Raw genomic sequence first — 9,900 nt, 5'->3', positions numbered from 1 at the left:
GTGTGCGTTTGTGTGTGTGTGCGCGTTTGTGTGTGTGTGTGTGCACGCGTGCATTTGTGTGCGTGTGTGTGCATGTGCGTTTGTTTGTGTGTGTGTGTGTGTGCGCGTTTGTCTGTGTGTGTGTGTGTGTGCATGTGCGTTTGTCTGTGTGTGTGTGTGTGTGTGTGCACGCGCGCGTGTTGGGGTGTGTGCATGTGTGCGTGTGCTTTTGTGTGTGCGTGTGTGTGTGTGCGTGTGCGTTTGTGTGCATGTGTGTGTGTGTATGTGTGCGTTTGTTTGTGTGTGTGTGTGTGTGCGCGCGCGCGTTTGTCTGTGCGTGTGTGCGTGTGTTTGTGTGCGTGTGTGTGTGTGTGCGTGTGCATTTGTGTGTGTGTGTGTGCGCGTTTGTTTGTGTGTGTGTGCGTGTGTGTACGTGTGCCTGTGCATTTGTCTGTGTGTGTGTGTGTGTGAGGGGTGGCGGGGAGGACAGAGTGCTTATCTGGGAGCAGGAGGGCAGAGCTAACTTTGGTAACTGAGTGTGTATAGGTCACTGTTCAAGTGGTGATTAGGAGCAGATGACTGGGGAAAGGCTAACCAGGACAGCAAAGGTAATGAAACTATTGTCAAATTTCAGTAAAACCTCATCTGGTTCCTTTAGGGAAGGAAATCTGCCATCCTTACCTGGTCAGGCCCACATGTGACTCTAGACCCACAACAGTGTGGATGACTCTTGACTGCCGTCTGAAAAAACTGAGAAAACCACTCAGTTCAAGATTTATTAGGGATGGCGTCAAATTCCAGTAATACCCATGCCCATGGCAGAACAAAGAGAAATAGAAATTGCTAGAGAACCTCGGTGGGTCTGGCAATATCTATGGAGAGGAAAAAGCAGAGTTAATGTTTTGGGTCCCAAGACCCTTCTTCAGACCAAAGAAAGGTAAATGTTTACCAGGTTAACAACTTTTGACAGCGCTACATAACCAATTCTTGATGTTGGTCAGTCCTGGTCATCACTGTTAAACTTCCAGCTTTTAACACCTGGCTTGCTCAGATTGACATCAAGGCTGGAATTTCACACCCTCCCTAGAAGCAGACCAGCAGGTATGGAGGGGCTTTGGACAGGGTAGCGAGGATGTAAGACACTGCATTAATGATACAGGATGATCGTCTAGCCCAACCTTTCAATCATTCATTGTTTAACATTTGAGTTAAGGTTTTGATCGTGTTTCTATTACCTCCAGCATAAAATAGAGTTCACCCAGAAGCAACAAGATCTCCTGAGACATATCCTCGATGCTTTCTCCAAGTATCGAATCCCTCAGGAAGTGACCAAGAAGTTGGTAAGTAATTAGAGGAAGAATGTGCCTTTATTTAGTGTTGTTTTACATCCTTGGCACATCCCAAAAGCAAATGTATTGATCTTTTCTCTTTCACATTTGCTCAAACTTTGTTACGTTGACAAAACTGATATGAAGTCAATTTTTATAGAGCAAAATTCACACCAAGAGCAAATGAATGAACAACTATATAAATTTATGTTTAGTGCATTCAGCTAATAGGAGAATATTGGCTAAGACGGAGATCCCCAACATTTTCACACTGGAGGTGTCTTTTCAATTTCTCTCACCTTTGGGACCAATGAGCAAATTCCAGAAACATGTGAATTTTTAAAACAGTATAATGTGAATTTCATAAAAGAAATCCAAAGCAATAAATTGATCATTTAAATAAATGAGCATTTAATAAAAACGACCATTAAAAAGTGCCAAGCAATAGCGCACTTCATAATGTAAGATGAATTATTTTTCTTGACTTGGCAGCTGCATTGAAATAGGATGTTATCATTGCAGTCTGTTCCTGTTTGTGCTCTCAATTTAAGCAGCCACCATTGCAATGAAGTTGGGACTGGATGAACCTTATAATATTACTGCCGGTTCTCCCATGTGTGCTTACTGAATGGTCTCATTGTCCTGTAGCCCCAAATCTGGGTCACAGAATGAGTAACTCCTCCCCAACTCCCCAGAGCTATTCCACCATCTACAAGGCACAAGTCAGGAGTGTGATGGAATACTCCCCACTTGCCTGGATGGGTGCAGATCCAACAGTAAGACAATACTACTCACACCAAACCAGGCTGCTTGATTGGCACCACATCCGTAAGTATGTTCCACTACCAATGCTCAGTACCAGCAGTGTGTACTATCTACATAATGCACTGCAGAAATTGACCAAGGCTCCTCAGACAGTACCTTTCAAATGCATGACCACTTCCATCTAGAAAGACAAGGGCAGCAGATGCATGGGAACACCACCCTCTTCAAGTTCCCCTCCAAACTGCTCACCATCCTGACTTGGAAGTGTATCATTGTTCCTTCACTGTCATTGAGTGAAAATCCTGGAATTCCCTCCCTAAGGGCATTGTGGGTGTCCTATTCTTCTTGAGGGAGATGAGGGGTGGACAACAAAAATTGATGTTGCCAGGGATGCCCAGTCAAGTCAATGTTGTCTTAACAGACCATAGGGCTGCTCTCTCATTAGAGAGAGACAACTGGTGGTGGATTTAACAAGAGGGTTACCATGCCTCAGGAGAGGGGAGAGGTTGAGAAGGAGAGTCCTTCATGGTAACCTGATGGTGATGGGGATTGAATCCATTAGTTCACACTGCTTCGCTAACCGATTCCAAACAGACCTGTTGGACTATAACCTGGTGTTGTGTGACTTCTGAGTTTGTCCACCCCAGCCCAACACCCGGGCATCATGACCTTCCGACCAACTGAGCTTAAACTGACCCCCTGCCAGGTCTCCCCACGTCCCTGACTGAAGGAAAAACCAAATGAAAGTCAGTGCAACAGCTCTGGCTAGAGTAACAGATCAGGCTGGATTGTGTTAAATTCCTACTGCTGACCCATTCTCCAATCTCGTAAAACCATAAGAAGGAGACATACAAAGAAAAGAGCTTCACGGTTTGAATCCAAGAGTGCAATTTTTTTTATACATCTCTAGGAAGTGGTAGAGGCTGGTGCAATTACAACATTTAAAAGACGTTTGGACAGGTACATGGATAGGAAAGGTTTAGAGGGGTACGGGCCAAATGCAGGCAAATGGGACTAGTTCAGTTTAGGAAACCTGGTTGGTGTTGCCAAGTTATGCCAAAGGGGCTGTTTCCATCCTGTGTACCTCTGCGACTCCATATCTGAGGTATCCTCAGCATCTGTTAGGAAGTAGGAGTAATATTGACCTACACAGGGAGGGTGTTGACTGCTCTGTGTGTGTGTCTCTCCAGCTACAGCAGAGAAGCAGTGCTGAGGAAAACTTCCTCCTGCTCACTGAAACAGCCACCAGCCATGTACAGGTGCTTGTTGAATTCACAAAGAAATTGCCTGGTAAGTGACATGATTCGTCATTTCTTTCATTCCATTCTTAGGGGCCTGAGGTTTACTCATAAGTTTGACATTTATTGCCAGTCCCTCAGTGCCCCTTGAGAAGGTGGTAGGGGGCTGCTTTTCACTTTGTGAAGACTTTGTTGCAACTGAAGGACTTGCCTTGGGGAGCTGGTTAAGAGGTAGCCTTGTGGGACCACAAATAGACCCAGACAGGGTAAGGGCAGAGGGTTTCTTCGCTAAAGGGACTTTAGTGAACTAATGGGGATTTTAACAATGAAAGCTTATGTAGTTTAGGAGTAGATGTAGAATCAAATAATTTGAGTAGAGGAAGTACTGGAGACCATAGTACCATCCCATAATGATTTGAATCCTTCCCCCATAGGAAATTGACACATTAGAGGGAGCATTTATTGAACAAATTATAGTTGGAAGGTGAAATTCTCAGCTATTATCTTCAATGTATTTGTACAATTGTATTCATCTCAACCCATTCCCTCTGCTAGTGAGCGTCATATCCTCACACTGCTCTCTGTGTAAAGCCATTTTGCTTCAAGTCCCATTTGGATTTATTAGTGACTTTCTTATAATTATGGGCCCTAGTTTTGGAAATTCCGTAAGACAGGGATTGGGCTCACAATGGAGTGGCTGTGGTAAGAGTCTTGGAGAAATGGGTCTTTCTGCTCCAGTGACATCACCGCTAAACCACGACACCTCATTCCCCAGATCTTCAGGGTCTTCTGTCCATGAAGGCAGACATAGATGATAAAATTGAGCATCACTTCCAATGTACCAGCCAGCTTCTGGACAATTGAGGAAAAGAGGAATTAAAGATGCGGATTTCAAACCTCAGACTAAGGCCAGGGTTTTCCAGGCTGCAGTGATTCCTGAGTTCCTAAAGACTCTGGTATATTTGGACAATCTATTGCAGGCACTTCAAAGCAGTGGAGAAGTAACACCAGAGGACTTGAGATGATCCTCCAAATTTAATGCTAAGAAAGACGGTCCAAAGGAAGGTCCCATCCCAGTGGTTAGCGCTGCTGCCTCACAGCATCAGGGGCCTGGGTTCAATCCCACCCTCGGGCGACTGTCTGTGTGGAGTTTTCACATTCTCCTCTTGTCAGTGTGGGTTTCCTCCCATAGCCCAAAGATGTGCAGGGTAGGTGGATTGGCCATGCTAAATTGCCCCATAGTATCCAGGGATATATAGGCTAAGCGGGGTTAGCCATGGTTAATGTGGGGTTATGGAGATAGGGTGGGGATACTCGTCAGAGGGTTGCTGTGGCCTTGATGGGCCAAATGGCCTGCTTTCACACTGTAGGGATTCTGTAAAAAGTCAGGGTTAATCTCCTCTGCTTTGTACAATCACGGCAGCCATTTTCTATAATTATATTGAATTTATTTATCAATTATAGTGATCAGTCTCGATCGATTAGAGAAATAATTGGAGCTTTAGATGGAGGGCTTTGGAAATTGTCAGTCCAAAGTTATTTCTTCTTGAAAAGACTCCACTCACCGTAGTTTTTAATTGAATGCTGTGTCTGAAAATATGGTTTTCTGGAAGGAATTGATCTTACTCGCAATAGGACGGAGCCTATACTCACAGATTCCAGCCTTTCGCTCTGGAAAATGACCTTTTCCATAGAATAACAGTTAGCTCAGTTGCTGGACAGCTGGTTTGCAATGCAGAGTGGCACCAACCAGGGTGTGTCTAATTCCTCCACTGGGCTGAGGCGACCCTGAAGAACCCACGTTCTCAACCTTGAGGTATGGTGACCCCCATGGGTTAGACCACCACTCTCTCTCTCTCTTTCTCTCTGTCTCTCTGTCGCTCTCTCTTTCTCTCTCTCTCTCTCTGTCTCTCTGTCTCTCTCTCTTTCTCTCTCTCTCTGTCTCTCTAGTAAGAGAGCAACCCTTTGGTCATCTGGGTCTATGGTGACTGAGCACTCCCAGTGAAATGAGGAGCATTGGCTAGAGCTGTGGTGGATAATACTGCCTCTCCATTACTCTGTAGGGTTCCAGACGTTGGACCATGAAGATCAGATTGCCCTGCTGAAAGGTTCTGCCGTTGAGGCCATGTTCCTTCGGTCGGCTCAGATGTTCAGCAGGAAGATCCCTTCCCAGCAGAGTAAGTTGCTGGAAGATCGAATTCGTCACAGTGGTAAGTCTGAAGAACCTACTTGGAATTTCTATCTGTCCATGTCAGGAGGTGGTGGGCTGCACCCAGGGTAAATGTCACTACTAGAGTATACTTAACAGCGGCAGATATTGACTTGTTTGATGTTTGTTCTGAGCTACTGAAAAACGCAATAAAGCACTCAGGGTTTGCTTTTGTGTAACACCTTATCCATGCTCAGTGCATTCCAAATCACTGTGCAGCCAATGCGTTACGCTCTAAGAGATGACAGAACCAGGCAGCTATAGAAATTCATTGCGCTAAAAGAGGTCATTGTGAGTGCCAGCCAATAGTGCAGTGTCCGATGGTTTCATTTATCCGTACTTGATCATTTGTATCTGGTACCCGATCCACACTGACAGTGCTCTGGTACCCGATCCACACTGACAGTGCTCTGGTACCTGATCCACACTAACAGATTAAATCTAGCTGTGGCTCAAAGCAAAGAAAACAGATGCCATACAAAACTGGACGCAACATATACAAAAAAAAATCAACAGACATCACACAAAGACTTAGACATTGAACTGGGATAAACAAGGAGCAGACATTTTTAAGCAGTGTAAATAAAACCTCCTGCTCAATATCATCGATGCATGGCTCTGGGATATGAAGTATTCAACAAATTAATAAATACACAACTGATACCGCTCTCACATCTCAGTCACGAGGGTGTGGATTTGAGTCCCATTACGGACACTTTGGTACAAAATCCAAGCTGAAACACAAAGGAAAATGCTGCATTGTTGACCCTAATGTGTAAATTCTAGCTATGTCAGAGACAGGGAAGATTGATGTAGAATTCATGTGTCTTAGGTAGACAGCTGAGCCACCCAATGCTGGAGAGACCCTGTGTGTATGTTTACTTTATTAATTCACAGGCTGTGGTCAGCATTTGTTACTCTTTCCTAATTCGCCCGGGGAAGGTGATGATGAACTGCCTTCTTGAGCAACTGCAGACCATCGGTGCTCCCACAGCAATAATTTTCCTATTGCAGTTTGATACATTTGAGTTGCTCCCTGCCCCATTTCAAAGGGCAGGTTAGAATAAACCAGGTGGCTGCACAAAGTTTTCGAGAAGATTTGTAGCTCGGGTTGTGGATGGGACCGGCTCGGTGAGCATATCTACAACCTCATGTGGCTGTACTTCCGTGGAGGCAGTAGTGCACTGGTAAAGTCTCTGGACTAGTATCACAGAACTCCAGACTAATGCTCTGGGAACTGAAATTGCTGGAGAAACTCAGCAGGTCTGGCAGCATCTGTGGAGAGAGAAACGAGTTGATGTTTTGAAGAAATTGACCTTTCGACAGAACAAGTAGTAGCTAAGGTAATATTCTGGGGACATGGCTTCAAATCCCATCATGGCAGGTAGTGAAATTTGAATTCAATATATACACTGGAATTAGAAAGCTAGCCTAATTGTGACCACATAACATTGTCAATTGTTTTAAAAACCCATTTGGTTCACTAATGCCTTTTGGGGAAGGAAATAATCTGTCCTTGTCTAGTCTATATGTAACTTTGGACCCACAACAATGTGGTTGTTTCCTGACTGTCCCCTGGCAATGAATAACATACGTGCCATTAACGAATTTTAATAAGTGTAGCGTATTTGTAAATATAAAGGTGTTTGTAAACCAGCTGGGTTTTTATTCTAACTTTATAAAAAAAATTATTCGTGGGATGTGGAAAGCAGCATTTAGTGATCATTATTGCTGACACAAGTATTTTGTTTCAAGTTTATAAATTAACTGAATGGTCCGTGTTGAATGTGGTAGGATTTGAACTAGAACTTGGTGATTCTAGAACAAGGGCGCAGTCTGAGAATTAGGGTCAGGCCGCTCAGGAGAGATGTTAGGAGGCACTTCTATACACAAAGGGTGGGAGAGGTTTGAAACTCTCTTCCACAAACATCAGTGGATGCTGGATCAGTTGTTAATTTTAAATCTGAGTGAGATACATTTTTGTTAAACAAAAGGTATAAAGGGATATGGGCCTAAGGCAGGGATATGAGGTTGGACTACAGATTAGTCATGGTCTCATTGACTGATGGAACAGACTTGAGGGGCTGAATGGCCTACTCTTGTTCCTATGTTCTTAATTTTCTATCTCTAGGGTGCCCTTGTAACTAGATTACTTACTAGTCCAGTATCATTACCACTGGGTTCCATTCAGGTCAGAATTTCCCTGATGAGCCATCGGGAATAGAGTGAGAGGGAGAGGGCTGTTGTCACCTTGCTGGGAGGGACAGTGCTTTGCGATGTTGACTCCTGCATCCTTGACCAGGATCCTACATCGACGATAACAGCAAACAAATGGTAACTCAACAATCGGCAACAAATACAGCCCAAACATTTGAGACTGGCTCCCAGACACAGTGTTATGTTTCTGCTCAGAAATACACAACACGGTTCCTGCTTATAGCATTCAGTCACAATCCTGACTTTGCACTCCAGGTGACACTTTGTTTTTGTTACAAATCAAACTTAAACACAGTCGAAAGTCGAGGAAATTGGACTCTAGTTACAACTGGTAAGATTTAAGCAGCCTGTGTGTGGCTGAACTGATGTGGATTTTTTTTTTGCCTATTTAAAATACTGGCCTTAAAGGCACAGGCTTGCACTAGCAACCAGAGATCAGAATCGAATGATGAGCTACGGGGGATCTGCCGTGAAGTGTTAATAATCTGGAGTATCACAGCTGGTTGTAACAAGCGATTCTCAATTGAAAATATTTTCAATTATTGGCGGGGGAGGGTTTGAAAGGAATGAACAGGCCATCAGAATCTTTCCACCACTGTTAGGACATGGGGACTTACAGTTAAAGTTTGAGCTTGGTCATTTGGAGGAGAAGTTGGGAAGTGTGGAACTCTCTTGTCATAAGACGGCAGGGACTGGAGCTCAACTTTCATAGAATCATAGAATCCCTACAGCGCGGAACAGGCCATTTGGCCCATCGAGTCCGCACCAACCCGCTGAAGAACATCCCACCAAATCCCACCCACCTATCCTGTCCCGGTAACCCTGCGTTTCCCGTGGCTAACCCACCCAGCCTGCACATCCCCGAATGCTATCGGCAATTTAGAACGGCCAATCCACCCTAACCCACACTTCTTTCGGACTGTGGGAGGAAACTGGAGCATTTACAAATGAGGTTGACAGAGATTTGCTTGCCAAGGATTTTGGGGGCTCTGAAAGCAGTCTGGCGTGAGGGCTAAGGGCTGATGTGCCCTTTCAGTGCTGTTTAGTTTTACAGTTCCACAGGGAGCCAGGCTTGCTTGGGTGCTGTTGAGATGCAGATCAGCCATGATCTTATTGAACATTGATAGAGGTGTACAAGATGATGAAAGGCATAGATAGAGTGGATAGTCAGAGACTTTTCCCCAGGGCAGAAATGGCTATTACGAGGGGGCATATTTTAAGGTGATTGGAGGAAGGTATAGGGGAGATGTCAGAGGTAGGTTCTTTACACAGAGAGTTGTGGGCGTGTGGAATGCGCTGCCGGCAGGGGTAGTGGAGTCAGATTCTTTAGAGACTTTTAAATGACTCTTGGATAGGCACATGGAGGATAGTAAAATGTAGGGTATGCAGAGTAGATTGATCTTAGTAGGATAATAGGTCGGCATAACATCGTGGGCCGAAGGGCCTGTACTGTGCTGTACTGTTCTATGTTCTATGTTCTATGCTCTATGTTCTATGTTCTAACAGCAGAAGTAGTTGAAGGGGCTGAATGGCCTGTTCCCACAATCCTAGGAATGTTTCAAAGCCCAGCCTGTTGAAACCTTTGGACTTTTTTTCACCAGGGAGGAGAGCAATTCCTTTTTAACAGCTGCTGCAGTGACATTGAGTACAATTCATTGTTATTGGTGTAAATATGTTACCAGTTTTACACTTTACACGCCTGTGTTGTGAATTCAGAATGGCCAGGAGTAACAATACCTAGCAATTTAGCCTGGATTTTGATCAAACAACGACATGAATAATGCATGTTGTAGCTTGAAACTAGGTCTCAGAAAAGGTAAATATTTCAGTGCACAGTATTGTCTGTATTGTACTGTTCTGTATTTATATCAATGGCACAGAGCACAGAGAGAGAGAGAGAGAGAGAGAGACAGTTCCACTGTTAGCCTGGAGTTTGATTTCAGGTTGTTTGAAGACGTGGTTTATGTTTTATGTCCTTACTGCTGTGACTGAAAAAAACTGATCAAGCCGAGCTAAAACAAGCCCCCACACATGGATAGTAGGAATTGCAGATGCTGGAGAATCTGAGATAACAAGGTGTAGAACTGGATAAACACAACAGGCCAAGCAGCATCAGAGGAGCAGGAAGGCTGACGTTTCGGGCCTAGACCCTTCTTCAGCAATG

At 44.4% G+C, this 9,900-nt stretch overlaps 1 protein-coding gene across 1 annotated transcript in view; it reads left to right on the top strand.

The window, feature by feature from the left end:
* Positions 1-9,900, top strand: part of nr1h4 (nuclear receptor subfamily 1, group H, member 4) — an 87,091-nt gene that overhangs the window by 52,072 nt on the left and 25,119 nt on the right. The window contains exons 5-7 of the mRNA XM_048607745.1: positions 1,221-1,319; positions 3,263-3,362; positions 5,374-5,520. Of these exons, the coding sequence (XP_048463702.1) occupies positions 1,221-1,319; positions 3,263-3,362; positions 5,374-5,520 (346 nt within the window). The remainder of the gene's footprint in view (positions 1-1,220; positions 1,320-3,262; positions 3,363-5,373; positions 5,521-9,900) is intronic.

This window comes from Rhincodon typus, chromosome 18 (assembly GCF_021869965.1).
Source record: "Rhincodon typus isolate 14 chromosome 18, sRhiTyp1.1, whole genome shotgun sequence".
In the NCBI taxonomy this organism is placed as follows: domain Eukaryota; kingdom Metazoa; phylum Chordata; class Chondrichthyes; order Orectolobiformes; family Rhincodontidae; genus Rhincodon; species Rhincodon typus.
This window is presented reverse-complemented; position numbering and strand designations above follow the sequence as displayed.